This window comes from Salvelinus fontinalis, chromosome 1 (genome assembly GCF_029448725.1).
Source record: "Salvelinus fontinalis isolate EN_2023a chromosome 1, ASM2944872v1, whole genome shotgun sequence".
Classification (NCBI taxonomy): Eukaryota; Metazoa; Chordata; class Actinopteri; order Salmoniformes; family Salmonidae; genus Salvelinus; species Salvelinus fontinalis.
This window is the reverse complement of record NC_074665.1, coordinates 41,986,974-42,007,183: the sequence shown is the minus strand read 5'-3', so window position 1 is coordinate 42,007,183 and position 20,210 is coordinate 41,986,974. Positions and strand designations below refer to the sequence as shown.

Genomic DNA, 20,210 nt, shown 5'->3' with positions numbered 1-20,210 from the left:
ACACCTACGTCACAAGAAAGTGAAGACAACTTATTTTGATGGGTGTCCATTTTCTGTGCAATTGAAAAATAGTTATCATTTAGTACAGTTTAAATGTTTACAAATTAGATGCGCTGCAATGAAAGCCACTTCCGAAACTAAAACATTTGGATTATTGATATGTCTGATCTCGCAAACAATGTTGAGTATGTGTCGAGCGTGTTGATATTTAATCCGAGGGCATCCTGTTGACACCTCCGTTGAATTACGAAAGAGAACGTGACAACAGTAATTAGAGGCAGTCTAGACAACACAGGTGAATTCAGATAGGGTAGACAGAGCAAGTGTTGGGTGGTTGCAGCCCTGTTCCACCCCTTTATGTTAATGTATTTACATATGCAAATACACCAATATATTTATGCACGTCTATTTTAACATATACAATAAGAAAATGTATGCATTAGTGCATTTAGAAGAAAAAAAAAGCTATTTGACAAATGTAATACCTGAATTCCCACCAAATTCCCTAGTAGTAAAATATTTGATGTATTATAATTCAGTTAATATCTGATGGATCTTCATCCCTTGTCCAACTGTTGAATTAATTAGAATAGTTTTTTTGCTTTTTCCCCCACAAATGTCATTGCAGTTACATGCTTATTTTAACACTGAAGGAGAGGAAGCATCAGTTGTCACAAAATATTATGTATTTTAAGAACGTAGAAAGAAAGTAATATGAGCAAAACTAATTTGGGAACCGACAATTCGTAACATTTGAATGGGTTTTCTGACCGATGCGTGCTACATTTGGATTGGTTTGGGCTCCAGCAGACTGATGCACTCTTATCTTAAACATTTGAACCGGGAACCGATGAGTATCGTGCATCTTCAAACTAAAGAAAACAAGACTGAAAACAGGGCTATACTAGCTGGACTTGACCATTAAGAAATGCTCATTTTCATTTGTTGCAAAACGTTTAAAACATTTTGGGCTGTGTGCCCTAATGAACACAACCCACTTCTACAGGCTGGCATCGGAAACAGTATGTTCCACAGCTGGTGCAGAAAGCAGAAGTGGGTAGTGATATCGTCACTTTCCTGTTGCTTCACTAGTCGGCTATTTGATTCACTTCCTCTGATATGCTGCTTTGCTTATTGACTGTGTGGTCCACCACTCAGTTCTGTAAAATTGACTGTGGTCCACCGCTCCTGTTTCTGTAAAAATCTGATATGGGACTGGATAAATGTAACCACTATCAAATGCATAGACTGAGCTATGGATGCAAGGACTGACCATCCATGATATCAAAATGATTGTTTCTACCATGAGGCTAAATGTTTTTTCCATTTACTTTGTTTACAAACATTGGAGTAAAACAAGCTTATATTTTGGGTTCTGATGGGGTACACAACAGTTGAAGTAAGCTCACGAGGCATTTATAATTTATATTCTGGAAGAATCAATGGGTGCAGAGCATTAATTTATAAGTCCAAAAATGGATGTAGCAACTGCTGATTGCCTCAGAGAATATATGGCTTAAAAATAGTTTGCATAGATTGAGTGGCTAGACACAATGTGCACATTCCCAGTACCAGAATATGTTTACTTAATAAGTATAGGAAAAAAAGGTACATACATTTTGTTATTTTAACAATGAGTATACCAAAAATGAGGAACACCATCCTAAAATAAGTTTTACCCCCCACTTTTGCCCTCAGAACACCCTCAATTCATCGGGGCATGGACTCTACAAGGTGTTGAAAGCTTTCCTGAGGGATGCTGGCCCATGTGGACACCAATGCTTCCCACAGTTGTGTCAGGTTGGCTGGATGTCGTGCGGATGGTGGACCATTCTTGATACACACGAGAAACTCGTGTGAAAAACCCAGCAGCGTTGCAGTTCTTGACACAAACTGGTGCGTCTGGCACCTACTACCATACCCCCCCTTTCAAAGGCACTAAAAGCATTTGTGTTGCCCCTTCACCCTACCCATGTCTCAATTGTCTCACGGCTTAAAAATCCTTCTCTAATTCTGAAGACTGGGTCTAAACTGACATATAGAAGCTTACATAAGGAATTGTTTTAAGATAAATGATCCATGGTATGACTCATTTAATTTACAGTGCATTCAGAAAGTATTCAAACCGCTTGACTTTTTCCACATTTTTTTAAGTTACAGCCTTATTCGAAAATGTATTAAATCGTTCCCCCATATCAATCTACACACAATACCCCATAATGACAAAGCAAAACAGATTACATTTTTGCAAACGTATATATATATAAAAAAACTGAAATATCACACTTACATAAATAAGTATTCAGACCCTTTAAGCAGTACTTTGTTGAAGCACCTTTGGCAGCGATTACAGCCTTGAGTCTTCTTGGGTATGATACTACAAGCTTGGCACACCTGTATTTGGGGAGTTTCTCACATTCTTCTCTGCAGATCCTCAAGCTCTGTCAGGTTGGATGGGGAGCGTCGCTACACAGCTATTTTCAGGTATCTCCAGAGAGGTTCAATCAGGTTCAAGCCCGGGCTCTGGCTGGGCCACTGAAGGACATTCAGAGACTTGTCCAAAAGCTACTCCTGCATTGTCTTGGCTGTGTGCTTAGGGTCATTGTCCTGTTGGAAGATTAACCTTCTCCCCAGGTCCTGAGCAGGTTTTCATCAAGGATCTCTGTACTTTGCTCCATTCAACTTTCCCTTGATCCTGACATAGGGATGGTGCCAGGTTTTCTCCAGGCGTGACGCTTGACATTCAGGCCAAAGAGTTCAATCTTGGTTTCATCAGACCAGAGAATCTTGTTTCTCATGGTCTGAGTCCTTTGGGTGCCTTTTGGCAAACTCCAAGCAGGCTGTCATGTGCCTTTTACTGAGGAGTGGCTTCCGTCTGGCCACTCTACCATAAAGGCCTAATTGGTAGAGTGCTGCAGATATGGTTGTCCTTCTGGAAGGTTCTCCCATCTCCACAGAGGAACTCTGGAGCTCTGTCAGAGTGACCATTGGGGTCTTGGTCACCTCCTTGACCAAGGCCCATCCCCCCCAATTGCTCAGTTTGGCTGGGCGGCCAGATCTTGGAGTCTAAGTGGTTCCAAACTTCTGCCATTTAAGAATGGAGGCCACTGTGTTCTTGGGGACATTCAATGCTGCAGAAATTCTTTGGTACCGTTCCCCAGATCTGTTCATCGACAGAATCCTGTCTCTGAGCTCTACGGACAATTCCTTTGACCTCATGGCTTGGTTTTTTCCCTTGCTCTGACATGCACTGTGAACTGTGGAACCTTATATAGACAGGTGTGTGCCTTTCTAAAAGCAGGTCCAATCATTGAATTTACCACAGGTGGACTCAAATCAAGTTGTAGAAACATCAAGAATGATCAATGGAAACAGGATGCACTAGAGCTCAATTCTGAGTCTCATTGCATAGGATCTGAATTCTTATGCAAATAAGCTATGTTTTTCATTTTTAATGTATTTGCAAACATTTCAAAAAATGTGTTTTCACTTTGTCATTATAGGGCATTGTGTGTAGATTGCTGAGGATTTATTTATTTATTACATTTTAGAATAAGGCTGTAACGTAACAAAATGTGGAAAAAGTCAAGGGGTCTGAATACTTTCTGAAGGCACTGTACATATGAAGTGGGTAAAACAGCATGCAAACATTATTAAAGTGATCAGTGTACCATGACTATGTACATAGGAGCAGCAGCCTCTAAGGTGCATGGTAGAGTAACAGGGTGGTAGCCAGCTAGTGACAGTGACTAAAGTTCAGGGCAGGGTACTGGGAGGAGGCCGGTTAGTGATGACTGTTTAACAGTCTGATGGCCTTGAGATAGAAGCTGTTTGTCATGGAAAGAGCAGGTGTTATTAATGTTTTGTATACTCTGTGTTTGACTACAATAAGAGAAGTCGTACACTCGTCTAGAATACTAAGTTCATAATACATAATAAAATACATACATTTGGACCAATTATGAATGAAGTGAGCAGATGCAGGACAAAGATCACCAATGGTGGAGTGTGAGAGTCATACCTGTATGGTGCCTGGGGAGTAGCTGCCTTGAAGGTAGTTGTGGTGGCGGACCTTTTCGTTGCCCCCCGATGCCCCGGTTTTGGGGAAGTGCTGCTGCAGCAGGTGTTTCAGCTTGGCAATCTGTGACGGGCAGAGTAGTGTCAGTCAACCTCAAAACACAAAACAGTCTCTAAGGCTGCAAGAGCTGCATTCCCATGGATTATTTCAGAACGGTTGTCTTTGTTATGTAAGTGTTATCTATTGTTTTAAAATCCCATCTGTTGCACTATTCACAAACTCATCACTTATTCTGTTTCATGTTCAGTAGCCTACCTCTCCTCTCGTGTTGGGTGTGTGAGAAAATGCACCGAGGCTTGGTCTCAATTAAAATTGCCTGTAGGCTATATGCATGGGCAGACTAGCACACGCAGTTGTCTTTCCATGGAAATGAACTTCTTAAATATGTTAGGCTATAGTTTAGGCGCCGACATTGACTAGAAATAAATATTAATAATATATTTGAGTCTGCCTGCAAATTGTCCTGCTCCCATCAAAGTTATGCAAGATTATTTTGATTAGTTCTTTGTTTTGTAGGTTATTTGTTATCTATTGTATTAAAAGCAACTGTCGCAATATTCAAACTCAAAGCCTAATTCTTGCTGATTTACATTCAGTAGCCTACCCTTGTCTTTTGTTGGGCGGGCGAGATCAAGTTTTGGCAAGTCGGTTAGGACATCTACTTCGTGCATGACACAAGTAATTTTTCCAACAATTGTTTACAGACAGATTATTTCATTGTATCACAATTCCAGAAGTTGGGTCAGAAGTTAACATACACTAAGTTGACTGTGCCTTTAAACAGCTTGGAAAATTCCAGAAAATAATGTCATGGCTTTAGAAGCTTCTTTAGAAGCTTCCAATTGACATCCTTTGAGTCAATGGGAGGTGTACCTGTGGATGTATATCAAGGCCTACCTTCAAACTCAGTGCCTCTTTGCTTGACATCATGGGAAAATCAAAAGAAATCAGCCAAGGCCTCCCGGGTGGCGCAGTGGTCTAGGGCACTGCATCGCAGTGCTAGCTGCGCCACCAGAGTCTCTGGGTTCGCGCCCAGGCTCTGTCGAGCCGGCCGCAACCGGGAGGTCCGTGGGGCGACGCACAATTGGCCTAGCGTTGTCCGGGTTAGGGAGGGTTTAGCCGGTAGGGATATCCTTGTCTCATCGCGCTCCAGCGACTCCTGTGGCGGGCCGGGCGCAGTGCGCGCTAACTGAGGGGGCCGGGTGCACAGTGTTTCCTCCGGCACATTGGTGCGGCTGGCTTCCGGGTTGGAGGCGCGCTGTGTTAAGAAGCAGTGCGGCTTGGTTGGGTTGTGATTTCGACCTTCGTCTCTCCCGAACCCGTATGGGAGTTGTAGCGATGAGACAAGATAGTAATTACTAGCGATTGGATACCACGAAAATTGGGGAGAAAAGGGGATAAAAAAATGTAAGAAAAAAAAAAAGAAATCAGCCAAGACCGCAGAAAAAAATTGTAGACCTCCACAAGTCTGGTTCATCCTTGGGAGCAATTTCCAAACGCCTGAAGGTACTAGAGGTCGACCGATTATGATTTTAACGCGGATACAGATATACAGATTATTGGAGGACCAAAAAAAGCCGATACCGATTAAAATCGGCCTAATTTCTATTTATTTACTTATTTGTAATAATGACAATTACAACAATACTGAATGAACACTTTTATTTAAACTTAATATAATACATCAATCAAATCAATTTAGCCTCAAATAAATAATGAAACATGTTCAATTTGGTTTAAATAATGCAAAAACAAAATGTTGGCGAAGAAAGTAAAAGTGCAATATGTGCCATGTAAAAAAAGCTCATGTTTAAGTTCCTTGCTCAGAACATGAGAACATATGAAAGCTGGTGGTTCCTTTTAACACGAGTCTTCAATATTCCCAGGTAAGAAGTTTTAGGGTTGAGGTTGTTATAGGAATTATAGGACTATTTCTCTCTATACCATTTGTATTTCATATACCTTTGACTATTGGATGTTTTTATAGGCACTTAAGTATTGCCAGTGTAACAGTATAGCTTCCGTCCCTCTCCTCGCCCCTACCTGGGCTTGAACCAGGAACACAGACAACAGCCACCCTCGAAGCATCGTTACCCATCGCTCCACAAAAGCCGCGGCCCTTGCAGAGCAAGGGGAACAACTACTCCAAGTCTCAGAGCGAGTGACGTTTGAAACGCTATTAGCGCGCGCCCCGCTAACTAGCTAGCCATTTCACATCGGTTACACCAGCCTAATCTCGGGAGTTGATAGGCTTGAAGTCATAAACAGCTCAATGGTTGAAGCACAGCAAAGAGCTGCTGGCAAACGCACAACAGTGCTGTTTGAATGAATGCTTACGAGCCTGCTGCTGCCTACCATCGCTCAGTCAGACTGCTCTATCAAATATCACATCATAGACTTAATTATAATATAATAACACACAAAAATGACCCTTTGGTCATTAATATGGTCAAATCCGGAAACTATCATTTCGAAAACAAAACGTTTATTCTTTCAGTGAAATACGGAACCGTTCCGACACAATTTCCCTAGTTATAAGAAATTCATGTTAACAGGCAATATTAACTAAATATGCAGGTTTAAAAATATATACTTGTGTATTGATTTTAAAGAAAGGCATTGATGTTTATGGTTAGGTACACATTGGTGCAACGACAGTGCTTTTTTCGCGAATGCGCTTCATCACCTGTTTGGCAAAGTAGGCTGTGATTCGATGAGAAATTAACAGGCACCGCATCGATTACATTTTTAAAATGTATTTGGCTAAGGTGTATGTTAATTTCCATCTTCAACTGTATGTGTGGTCTCAATTAAATTGCCTGTATACTATGCTACAATGGTGGAGAAGTTGTCTAACTTCCATAATATGGTAGGCTACAGTTTAGACATGGACTGGAAATAAATATGACATGCATTTCACTCTGCTTGCAAATCATCCCGCTCCTAAAAGTTATGCAAAATGTGGCTCAAGTAAAGTGTTCACTCCCCTATATTTCACCTCAACTTTTTCAAACTACACTGAACAAAAAAGATCAAACGCAACAATTTCAAAGATTTTAGTGAGTGAATTAGGAAATCAGTCAATTGAAATGAATTCATTAGGCCCCAATCTATGGATTTCATTTCTCTGGTGTCATTATCAGAATGGGTCAGATCAGACTGGTTGGGGAATGGAATACAACCAGACTGGTCGTAACATGTAATGGAAAAGCCCTTTAGCTGTCAGGTTTTCATCCAATCTGATGTAAATACAATATAAATAATGAGGAAGGCATTTTTGTTAAGATAGAAATGTGCTTTTAGGAGTCATAAGATAGAAATGTGCTCTTAAGAGTCATAAGATATAACTTCTAATCATAGTCTTTGCACGTTAAGTAGCCACGCCCTGAGTGAGGTCAGAAGAGCGTGCCAGACGGACGGAGCCATCCCCTTTGGCCAGAGTGCTTAAAAGGACTGGCTAAGTATTACCATATCAGACCAGAAAGACGTGAGACCGTGGTCCACATGTTGAAATGGTTAACTCTCAACACGAGGTGAAGAAAATTAACTTACCAGACCAGGACACCGCTAGTCTGCAGCTGCGTGAGTAAAGTGGTTTGGAGCTTTGACTATCTACCCGAAGAAGAGGAGAAGAAAACTTCCCTCTCAGAAAATCATGGGTACGGCTAAGTAGCTGTTCTTAGGAAACAGCCCATTGGAGACCGCACAACTAAGGAGGACAATGTGACCTCTGGTGGACAATCAAAGCATTTACAAGTGGCCCACAAGAAAGGCTCACCAAACCAACATTCTTCCGAAAGGAGGGCTTGTTCAGACAGAGAAACAGCGAACTGCATTCAACACGTAAATACATTCATTACTTCTTATTCTGAACGGGTGGCGGTTCGTGTGCAAGGTATATGATTAATGAGAGGACAGTCCTACATTGTATCCACGATAAGACTCCCTTTTTCTCACTCTATTTTCCCCACCCCATCTATGTGTAACAAGCCGTCATACCTTGTCAGTCCACTAGGGACCTTTGTCCAATGTAAGTGTGTATGTGTATTCTGTGTAATTATTTAGTTAGTAAATAAATAATTAAACCAATTTGCGTAGTACTGAATGATGCTCAAGGTTGGGGTTCTTGCAGATCCAAGAAGGTTACGACTGTTCAGAATGAGACTGATATGAGGTAATGATTAATAAGTGACTGTAATCAATACATAACATATCCTCTAGAGCAGTGGTTTTAACCTTATTGGAGGTACTGAACCCCACCAGTTTCATATGCGCATTCACCGAACCCTTCTTAAAACCTCTTCTGGCTGCAGGGTGAATATTGAAAAAACTGGAAAATATGCGCACATTTTCAAACGGCCTCTTAAGAAATTTTTGATCTTACAATATGCATATATTTACTACTATTGGATAGAAAACAGTCTATAGTTTCTAAAAACGTTTGAATTATTTCTCTAAGTTGAACAGAACTATTTTTACAGCCCATTTCCTATCCAGAATTGAGATTTCCAAAATGCGATGTCTCTCTTTAAGACCTTGTCTATAAAAGGTCATGTCACTTAGGACCGTAGAAACACGTCACACGCCTTCATCTGGGTGTAATGCGGAAGTGAGAGAAAAAAGCAGTCGAATATCTCTTCCAGGGGCTGAACACAACATCTTCTAGTGAGACCTGCGCAGTTTAATTTTTTTTCTGGGCGCGAGGTAGAACCTGGACTCGGCTCCTGGAATACGCTCGTTAAAGGTGAATATGACCTCTGGCTACGATATTATTTGATACATGTCACAAAATCATCCTAAAGTATGTTTTTTCAATATACTTTAATTATATTATTGCAATTTATTCTTGACTTTAGACGTGATGCTTTGGAAGAATTTTTTGAAGAAAGAGAGATTAGCGCCGCACGGCCATTGTGCTTGCTAACCCAAGAGGGAAATAGTTCGTTCTGGAACCCAACTAAAGACTGTACTGGACAATGGACCCCTTTACAACATTCTGATGGAATATCAACAAAGATAAGGACCCAATTTGGGATGCTTTTTCATATATCTGTCGAACTGTGCTATGCTAGCGTTTGACTAGAATCAATGCTGCCGTATGCTAGCTAATGTTGTAAGCTAATATAACGATATATTGTGTTTTCGCTGTAAAACACTTCAAAAATCGGAAATATTGGCTCTATTCACACGATCTTTGTCTTTCATTAGCTATCCACCATATGTTTTTCTGAAATGTTTTATGAGGTGTAATTAGTAGTTGACGTTGGTGTCTGTATTTTCTCTGGCTACTCCCGTGCGATTTCAGACTGTAGCTATGATGTAGCTATGATGGGAGCAGTAATGTAAAACTGATTTATAGCTAAAATATGCACATTTTATGAACAAAACATAGATTTATTGTGTAACATGTTATAGGACTGTCATCTGAGGTAGTTTTTTCTAGGTTGTTTAGGTTGGTTCTAGGTTAGTTAGGTTGGCTTGTGCATGCTACTTGAATCATACTTGTGCTGCTGCTACATGTCTGTCCACTTTTTTATTTGGTGGTGAGCTAACATAAATATATGTGGGGTTTTCTCTGTAAAACATTGAAAAAAATCGGACATGTTGGCTGGATTGACAAGATGTTTATCTTTCAAATGCTGTATTGGACTTGTTAATGTGTGAAAGTTAAATATTTAAAAAAAATAGATTTTGAATTTCGCGCCCTGCAATAGAGCTGGATGTTGTCATAAGTGTACCGATATCGGGACAGCCCGCCTAACAGGTTAATTGGAAAAATAAAATATGATTTTTCTCAAATTCAAAACATAGGTATGTATTTTATACTGGTGCACAAAATGAACCGTGCATCAACATCAACACTGTGTGTTCAAAGAACAAAATCATCAAAACATGATTCTCACACAAAAACATAATAATGAATATTTACTGCAAATCAGTGTGACTTCTGCTGTTGCCTTTCAGAGACCAGTTCAGAAATGCGCGGCTTCACCTTGGCAAGTGCCACTATCATGTCATTTTCGCAACAAAGTCTGTTCCTTTTCTTTGTTTTTATGTCCAGCATGCTCGAAAAGGATTGCTCGCAAAGATATGTTGTAGCAAACGGTATGAAAATCTCCAGAGATTAGCAATAACAGGGTACGTTACCATTTGTTGACACCAAAACGTTGAAAGCGTTGTTGTTCTGAAGAGTTGCTCTCTAGAGTCTAGAGTTTAATTCAGGAGATGGCAATTCGTTAAACAACTTATAGCGTGGTGCCCCAAAGCCTAATGAGTCAATTGTTACATGATTAATAAAAAATACAAATCGGGTAACAATTAACCTGTCTAGCCCCGGGGTTCCGCTAGTGGAACTCCTCCCACATTCCACTGAAAAGGCAGAGCGTGAAATTCTAAAAATATTTTTGAGAAATATTTAACTTTCACACATTAAAAAGTCCAATACAGCAAATGAAAGATAAAGATCTTGTGAATCCAGTCAACATGTCTGATTTTTAAAATGTTTTACAGCGAAAACACCACGTATATTTATGTTAGCCCACCACCAAATTCAAAAAAGCACAGACATTTCTTTCACAGCACAGGTAGCATGCACAAAACCAACCTAACTAACCAAGAACCAACCAAACTAACCAAGAAACAACTTCATCAGATGACAGTCTTATAACATGTCACACAATAAATCTATGTTTTGTTCGAAAAATTTGCATATTTGAGCTATAAATCAGTTTTACATTGCAGCTACCATCACAAATAGCACCGAAGCAGCCAGAGTAATTATAGAGACCAACGTGGAATACCTAAATACTCATAAAACATTTCTGAAAAATGCATGATGTACAGCAAATGAAAAACAAGCATCTTGTGAATCCAGCCAATATTTCAGATTTTTTAAGTGTTTTACAGCGAAAACACAATATAGCATTATATTAGCTTACCACAATAGCCAGAAACACAAGCCATTTACCAGCAGCAAAAGTTAGCGATCGTAACCAACCAGCAAAAGATATATAATTGACTAACCTTGATAAGCTTCATCAGATGACAGTCCTATAACATCAGGTTATACATACACTTATGTTTTGTTCGAAAATTTGCATATTTAGAGCTGAAATCAGTGGTTATACATTGTGCTAACGTAGCATATTTTTCCCAGAATGCGCAAATATTTTTCTAAAACTCACCTATTCTGACCAAATAACTATTCATAAACATGACAAAAAAATACATGTTGTATAGGAAATGATAGATACACTAGTTCTTAATGCAATCGGCGTGTTAGAATTCTAAAAATAACTTCATTATGACATCCAGCTTACGTTATAGCGAGAGCGTGCCCAAACTCTGGGCGCTACCTAATAGTACACATGTTCGACAGATATATGAAATAGCATCATAAAATGGGTCCTACTTTTGATGATCTTCCATCAGAATGTTGTACAAGGGGTCCTTTGTTGGGAACAATCGTTGTTTGGTTTTAGAATGGCCTTTTTCCCTCGCGAATTAGCAAGCAAAACTAGCCAAGTGGCGCTAAGCTGTCCATCTTCACCAAACGCAAAGAACGCAACACGTCTAACGTCCCGAAAAAATTTCAATAATCTAATAAAACTATATTGAAAAAACGTACTTTACGATGATATCATCACATTTATCAAATAAAATCAAAGCCGGTGATATAAGACGTCTATAACGATTGCTTTTCAGAAGCCAATACTGGTGACCTTTATGCGCTTCCTGAACAAACGAATTCTGGGGTCATGTCATTCCAAGCTGTCTCTTTTGACCATAGAAAGAGATTGAGACCCCATTTCACCTCACAGCCTATTGACATCTAGTGGAAGGCGTATGAAGTGCATGTATAGTCACAAATCTCAAGCAAAATGATAGGGAGGACCTGGAACAGAGCCTCGATTTGAGATTTTTCACTTTCTGACAGGAAGTATGCTGCAAAATAAGTTCTGTTTTACTCACAGATATAATTCAAACGGTTTTAGAAACTTGAGTGTTTTCTATCCAATAGTAATAATAATATGCATATTGTACGAGCAAGAATAGAGTACGAGGCCGTTTAAATTGGGCACGATTTTCCCCCAAAGTGTAAATAGCGCCCTCTATCCAGGTTTTAAACATAGTTGATAAATAACAATCATCAGATTAATGAAAGTCACTACACAGGGAATACAGATATGCATCTGTTGGTCACAGATACCTTAACAAAAAGGTAGGGGCATGGGTCAGAACCTGGTGTGACCACCATTTGTCTCATGCAGCGTGACATCTCCTTCGCATAGAGTGGATCAGTCTGTTGATTGGGGCATGTGGAATGTTGTCCAACTCCTCTTCAATGGCTGTGCAAAGTTGCTGGATATTGGTGGGAACTGGAACACGCTGTCGTACACGTCGATCCAAACATGCTCAAATGGGTGACATGTCTGGTGAGTATGCAGGCAATAGAAGAACTAGGACATTTTCAGCTTCCAGGAATTGTGTACAGATCCTTGCGACATGGGGCCGTGTATTATGCTGAAATATGAGGTGATGGCGGAGAATGAATGGCGCGACAATGGGCATCAGGATCTCATCACGTTATTTCTGTGCATTCAAATTGGCATTGATAAAAAGCAATTGTGTTTGTTGTTCATAGCTTATGCCTGCCCAAACCATAACCCCACCATGGGGCACTCTTAAACTGCTTTCCCACATGACGCCATACACGGTGTCTACAGTTGAAACCAGGATTCATCTGTGAAGAGCACACTTCTCCAGCGTTCCATTGGCCATCAAAGGTGAGCATTTGCCCACTGAAGTCGGTTAAGATGCCAAACTGCAGTCAGATCAAGACCCTGGTGAGGACGAGCACGCAGATGAGCTTCCCAAGACTGTTTTTAACAGTTTGTGCAGATATTCTTCGGTTGTGCAAACGTAGTTTCATCAGCTGTCCGTGTGGCTCTTCTCAGACTATCCCGCAGGTGAAGAAGCCGGGTGTGAGGCCAGTTGGACTTACTAACAAATTCTCTAAAATGATTTGAGAGGCAGCTTATTGTAGACAAATGACCACTCAGTTCTGGCAACAGCTCTGGTGGACATTCCTGCAGTCAGCATGCCAATTGCACACTCCCTCAAAACTAGACATTTGTTGCATTGTGATGCAAGGTGAATCTGTGTAATGATCATGCTGTTTAACTTTTTAGGGATAGGGGGCAGCATTTTCACTTTGGATGAATAGCGTGCCCCGAGTGAACTGCCTCCTACTCTGTCCCAGATGCTAATATATGCATATTATTATTACTATTGGATATAAAACTCTGAAGTTTCTAAAACTGTTTGAATGATGTCTGTGAGTATAACAGAACTCATATGGCAGGCAAATACCTGAGAAAAAAATCCAAACAGGAAGTGAGAATTCTGAGGCTGGTCAATTTTCAACTCATCGCCTATTGAAATCCCTGTGGGATATGGATCTGTTTGCACTTCCTACACCTTCCACTAGATGTCAACAGTCTGTAGAACGTTGAATGAAGCTTATACTGTGATGTTGAGCCGGATGGGAGCTGTTTCAGTCAGTGGTCTGGCAGAGAGCCAAGTCCTGGTCACGCGCATTTCACATGGTAGCGACTTCGTTCCATTACTTCTACAGACACAAAGGAATTCTCCGGTTGGAACGTTATTGAATATTTAGGATAACAACATCCGAAAGATTGATTCTCTACTTAGTTTGACAAGTTTATTCGACCTGTAATATAACTTTTTTACGTTTTCATCCGATGTTATGCGGGACCTGCACGAGCGTTTGGATATGTTTACTAAACGCGCTAACAAAAGTAGCTACTTGGACATAAATAACAGACATTATCGAACAAAACAACAATTTATTGTGGAACTAGGATTCCTGGGAGTGCATTCTGATGAAGATCATCAACGGTAAGGGAATATTTATATTGTAATTACTGTCAGCCTGTTGTAATTAATGTTGACTCCAACATGGCGCATTAAAAAAAAGAAATTCTGAGCGCCGTCTTAGATTATTGCATGGTTTGCTTTTTCCATAAAGTTTTTTTGACATTTGACACAGCGGTTGCATTAAGAACAAGTGTATCTTTAATTCTATGTGAAACATGTATCTTTCATCAAAGTTTAAGATGAGTATTTCTGTTATTTGATGTGCCTCTCTGCAATTTCTCCGGATATTTTGGAGGCATTTCTGAACATGACGCCAATGTAAACTAAGGTTTGTGGATTTAAATATGCACATTATCGAACAAAACATACATGTATTGTGTAACATGATGTCCTATGAGTGTCATCTGATGAAGATCATAAAAGGTTATTGATTAATTTTATCTCTATTTCTACTTTTTCTGACTCCTATCTTTGGCTGGAAAAATGGCTGTGTATTTTTTTTTGACTTGGTGGTGATCTAACAATCATATGTTGTGCTTTCGCTGTAAAGCCTATTTGAAAGTGGACACGGTGGGTAGATTAACAAGATGTTTATCTTTCATTTGCTCTATTGGACTTGTTAATGTGTGAAAGTTACATATTTCTAAAAAATATTTTTGAATTTCCCGTGCTGCCTTTTCAGCGGAATTTTGTTGCGGGGTTCCGCTAGCGGAACGCGTGTACTAGACAGGTTAATCAGCTTTTTAATATGCCACACCCGTCAGTTGGATGGATTTTCTTTGCAAAGGAGAAATGCTCACTAACAGGGATGTAAACAAATTTGCGCACAACATTTGAGAGAATTAAGCTTTTTGTGCTTACGGAAAATGTATGGGATCTTTTACTTCAGCTCATGAAACATGGGACCAACACTGTACATGTTGCTTTTATTCAGTATACGTCAACCCTATTGGCTGATATAGCCCAATAATACAATGGGTCACGTGAGAATCTCGGATATATTAACCTATTTCTTAGTTATGATTTTCATACGCACATTTTCATGGAACAGTTTACTTTCAATAACGGTTTAGTTTCTCAAAATCATTGTTGTGATTAATCATAAAAATCTGAATTAATATGATAAAAATCTGAAAGTAAAAATTAAACTAATGTGAGAGCACCAACCTCTTGATACACCGTGATCCATCGGCAGCTAAAGAAATGTGCGCATGGAACTCAGAGATAAGCCTACTGCTGCATTGGCCCGTAGGCTATAAATTCCATTGTCAACTAAGTGAAATACATAAACCTAACGCTGACAAATTAAAAAAACTCTAGAAAATATTGATAAATTCAGGTTCTTTCATTCGCATTCATCTCTCTACTCCGCCCGTCTGCCTCCCTTTCTATCCATCTGTCTTGACTTGAGCATCACTACTGAAGTGCAACATTGTATCAAATTAATCCAGCCCTCTAGCGAAGTTGCAACATTGAATCAAATGGATCCAGCCTGAATGCCATTGCTATGGAACTTGCAACATTGTATTAACTAGCCTATTCCGGGGGCTCAGTTTCCCATGCCAGTGAGCTTGGGACAGACAGCTATTTTTGCACAAGGGAAACTTTTTTCAGGTATTTTATGACCTTTCCACTGGACATATGGGATCATCAGATCATGATATTTTGCTCTCACACTGAGGCTTGGTGATTATCGAAGCCGGGAGAGTATTGGAAAGACTTTTCAGATACTGCGAGGACCTATTCGCAATGGATGTTGAAAAACAAACTTTGTTGACTTAGTTTATTAAGTCATGGTGAGTTAAGCTATGGTGGACATGGTGAGTTAGGACAAATCAGACATTCCCAAATGAGCACTTTCCTACATTTGCGCGGAGCAGGCCAGGTACTTCTATGCGTGCTCAGGCGTGCGTGCTCCCTAAACATTATCAGAAAAACCACGCTCATTGCTCACATTCATTTTAGTCATTTAGCAGACACTTATTTGGAGTGACTTACAGAAGCAATTAGGGTTAAGGGCCTTGGTTAAGGGCACATCGATAGATTCTTCACCTAGTTGGCTCGGGATTCAAACCATTGCCCTTTCAGTTACTGGCCCAACACTCTTAACCGCTAGGCTACCTGCCGCCCCACACAGAGCAGTACAATTTTTATTTTTACAAAACTCAAAATTATGGTTATGAAATAAACCAAAACTTGTGTTTCTTGCAAAAAGTTTCCGCTACAAGCTTGACACAGCTGTATTTGGGGAGTTTCTCCCATTCTTCTCTGCAGAGCCTCTCAAGCTCTGTCCTGTTGGAAGGTGAACCTTTGCCCCAGTTTGAGGTCCTGAGCGCTCTGGAGCAGGTTTTCATCAAGGATCTCTCTGTACTTTGCTCCATTAATCTTTCCCTCAATCCTGGCTGGTCTCCCAGTCCCTGAAATAAATTCCCACAACATGATGCTGCCACCACCACCACCATGCTCCAACGTAGGGATGGTGCCAGGTTTCCTCCAGACGTGACGCTTGGCATTCAGCATTGAAGGTCCCAAAAGAGTTCAATCTTGGTTTCATCAGACTAGAGAATCTTGTTTCTCATGGTCTGAGTCCTTTAGGTGCCTTTTGGCAAACTCATAGCGGGCTGTCATGTGCCTTTTACTGAGGAGGGACTTCCATCTAGCCACTCTACAATAAAGGCCTGATTGGCGGAGTGCTGCAGAGATGGTTGTCCTTCTGGAAGGTTCTCCCATCTCCACAGAGAAACTCTGAAGCACTGTCTGAGAGACCATCGGGTTCTTGGTCACCTCCCTTACAAAGGCACTTCTCCCCCGGTGGCTCAGTTTGGCCGGGTGGCCAGCTCTAGGAAGAGTCTTGATGGTTCCAAACTTCTTCAATTGAAGAATGATGGTGGTCACTGTGTTCTTGGGGACCTTCAATGCTGCAGAAATGTGTGGTTACCCTTCCCCAGATCTGTGCCTCGACACAATCATGTCACGGAGCTCTACGGACAATTCCTTGACCTCATGGCTTGGTTTTTGTCCTGACATGCCCTGTCAACTGTGTGACCTTATATAGACAGGTGTGCGCCTTTCCAAATCATGTCCAATCAATTGAATTTACTACAGGTGGACTCCAATCAAGGATGGTTAGTGGAAACAGGATGCACCTGAGCTCAATTTCGAGTCTCATAGCAAAGGGTCTGAATACTTATGTAAATAAGGTCTGTTTTTATTTTATAAATTTGCTAATATTTCTAAAAACCTATTTTTGCTTTGAATTATGGGGTATTGTGTGTAGATTGATGAGGAAAATGTTTTAAACCATTTTACAATAAGGCTGTAACGTAAAAATGTTTCAAAAAAGGGAAAGGATCTGAATACTTTCCTAATGCACTGTAGCCAATGAATATAAAACACAACTTTGGATTTCACCCCGGTTATCGCAAATCAACTGATTCTGAACACTTGGAAGTTTTTACAGAGTGATATTGCCAGCTCCTCTCGCTTTGGCCACGCAGAGCACCTCTCAAACGGGATTGCTGTCTATAAAATTTTGAAACTTTAACCTGTATATCTAAAAATGACCATATACACTGATTGTTTGAAGCAAAACTACCAAAACTATTGCTGATGGAGAACCTGAACAATCAAATAAAATGTATTGTAAGCCCTGTTAAGCAGGTATAACCAGATGAGAGTTGTCTCTCCAAGTAGCTACTTTAATACTGGCGAAACACAATTTCAACAGCACATCGATAACAATAACCTAGCAAATTACATAGGTTGTCACAACTAATAAAGCCTAATATCACATAAGCCATTTGGGCATTTATTGCCTGGGGTTGTGGGGCATGCAAAATGACTTGTAGATCAATGACTGTCAACACAGTTACATGCAGTTTGACACATCAGTTGTCACAAAAGATTAGGTATTTTCAGAAGGTAGAAAGAATGTAATAGGAGCCAAAGAAAAATACGAACCGCCGATTTGTAACATTTGAATCCATTTTCTGACCAATGCATGCTACATTTGGAACAGTTTGGGGTCCACGGACCCATACACTTGTATCTTAAACATTTAAAATCGGGGACTAAAGCGCATCGGTCAATTGTTACATCCTTAATTAATATATTTTGTATTATTATTCAAATATAAATTACCAAAGTTTCCATAATTTCCTTAATTACCAAAATGTCCAAACAATGTGCTAACTTTGGTAAATTACCGGGAGTTTTGCAACACTATATATATCGTTTTGAGACCCAGAAGCTTTCAACTCCTGTTCTCACACAACACTTGTGATTTCAACACTTGTGACTTCATGCGATGTGAGTGGGTGTCAGTGCAGTACATGCCTCCTGTAGGTGCTCAGCACTGCCCCACGATGCAGAGCGTTTGTGCCCTTCGCTGCCTTTCCTGTTCGAAGCCTCGTCTGACCACGAGTCAGGCGTCTGGAGGAGGAAGAGCACAGTGTCATGATTATCATCTTCCTAAGTCACACGTTATTCCATGTTATGAGGGGTTCAGCACATGGAATCAAAAACATTTTATCCATGCCTAATGCAAGTTAAAAACACATAACTGCATTTGTGTTTTTTTTTAAATGTTTAGGGCATTGAATAATGTCTAAAAACGTGCAACATTGATCTTTTGACTAGGACAAAGGAGGGGACATGTAAGACACATTGTGTCATGTCCATCATCTATTACCAGATGTGCTTTATGCTTAAGTGACATTACACCATGCATACGGTGTTGAAAACACAAATCTTTGCACAGAGAGCAGAGCAGAGCATAAGGGCTTGAGGTAAGAGACTCACACCGTACCCCTACACACACCCATTCTGCTTGCTGCCTCTCAAGCCTCAGAGAGATGGAGAAAGAGGGAGAGGATGTGGGCTAGTGGCGAGTCCCTGCAGAGCGCAAGCACACAGATAGGATAGGTGCAGCCTGCTGCGCGACAAAAAAAGGCCCTGTCAGCTGACTCCAGACATGTTCACACGACTGTGGTTCTCACTCCTTCAGAGAGCAGAACCCCCACTTAACACAAATTTTTCTGTCTCTCAGTACTTGCCTTTTCGCTCACTCTCAATCCTCTGCTACAAGCCCAGCCCTAAATGCAACCTCTCCAAAGCCTAGACAAATACTTTTACAGGTAATTTACGGTCACTTGTGCTGGCTATTATTAACCTCAAAACATGACTCGAATGATGTAGGCATAGCATATTGTAGATAATTTTGTCTGTTTTTATTCTACATACATATAACTTAATTATCCTAACAAAGCCTACCTAGCAGAACATCTATAACTACAATCCCTTGGCTTAAATTAAAAACTTTGTGACTTTCCCCATTCAGATACATAAAATGGAGGAAATATAACAAACGGATATTGTCAGAGGATTCAATGGGAGGTAGTCACCTGGGTTGATTGGTTCTTCCTGCAGAGGCCTGCCTGACCCTCGGGCTCTTTGGGCCAGTGGCCCTGCAGGTAGGGGCCCACAATGGCATCCAGAGAGAGTGTCCGCCGCATCCCAGGGGTCACCTGTCGCGCTTTGGTCTTCTTCTCTGATAACAATGAAAGGAGGGGAATTTTAAGATGCATAGTTGGGAAAACGTGTATAATGTCAAGTCTACATCAATCATGTCTTTCATTTTGCAGCTGCTGAAATAAGATTTTACCTAGGCTAACATGCACTGTTGGTAGTGTCCGATAATACTGTAACATTACAGCAACTGCCCAGTGTGTCCAGATTTCTATTAAATATGACATATAATTATACTGAACAAAAATATAAAAATGCAACATGCAACAATTTCAGAGATTTTACTGAGGAAAAGTTCATATAAGGAAATCAGTCAATTGAAATAAATGAATAGGGCCCAAATCTATGGATTTCACGACTAGGCAGGTGTGTAGCCATTGGTGGGCCTTGGAGGGTATAGGCCCACCCACTTAGCAGCCAGTGCCAAACCACTGGGGAGCTGGGCCCAGCGAATCAGAATGTATTTTTCCCCACAAAAGGGCATTATAACTGACAGAAACACTCCTCAATGCCAATTGCAAGAACAGTTTGGCGGGAGCTTCATGAAATGGGTTTCCATTGCCGAGCAGACGCACACAAGCCTAAGATCACCATGCGCAATGCCAAACGTCAGCTAGAGTGGTGTAAAGCTCGCCGCCATTGGACTCTGGAGCAGTGGAAACACGTTCTCTGGAGTGAAATCACACTTCACCAGCTGGCAGGCCGA

The 20,210-nt window shown here is 40.6% G+C and overlaps 1 protein-coding gene across 1 annotated transcript in view; it reads right to left on the bottom strand.

Annotated features, from left to right (window-relative positions):
• The window catches only part of fam117ab (family with sequence similarity 117 member Ab), a 37,016-nt gene that overhangs the window by 13,039 nt on the left and 3,767 nt on the right, over window positions 1-20,210 (bottom strand). Inside the window, exons 2-4 of the mRNA XM_055921880.1 lie at window positions 19,381-19,526; window positions 18,314-18,409; window positions 4,022-4,141 (exon numbers count right to left, since the gene is read on the bottom strand). Coding sequence (XP_055777855.1) covers window positions 4,022-4,141; window positions 18,314-18,409; window positions 19,381-19,526 — 362 coding nt within the window. The remainder of the gene's footprint in view (window positions 1-4,021; window positions 4,142-18,313; window positions 18,410-19,380; window positions 19,527-20,210) is intronic.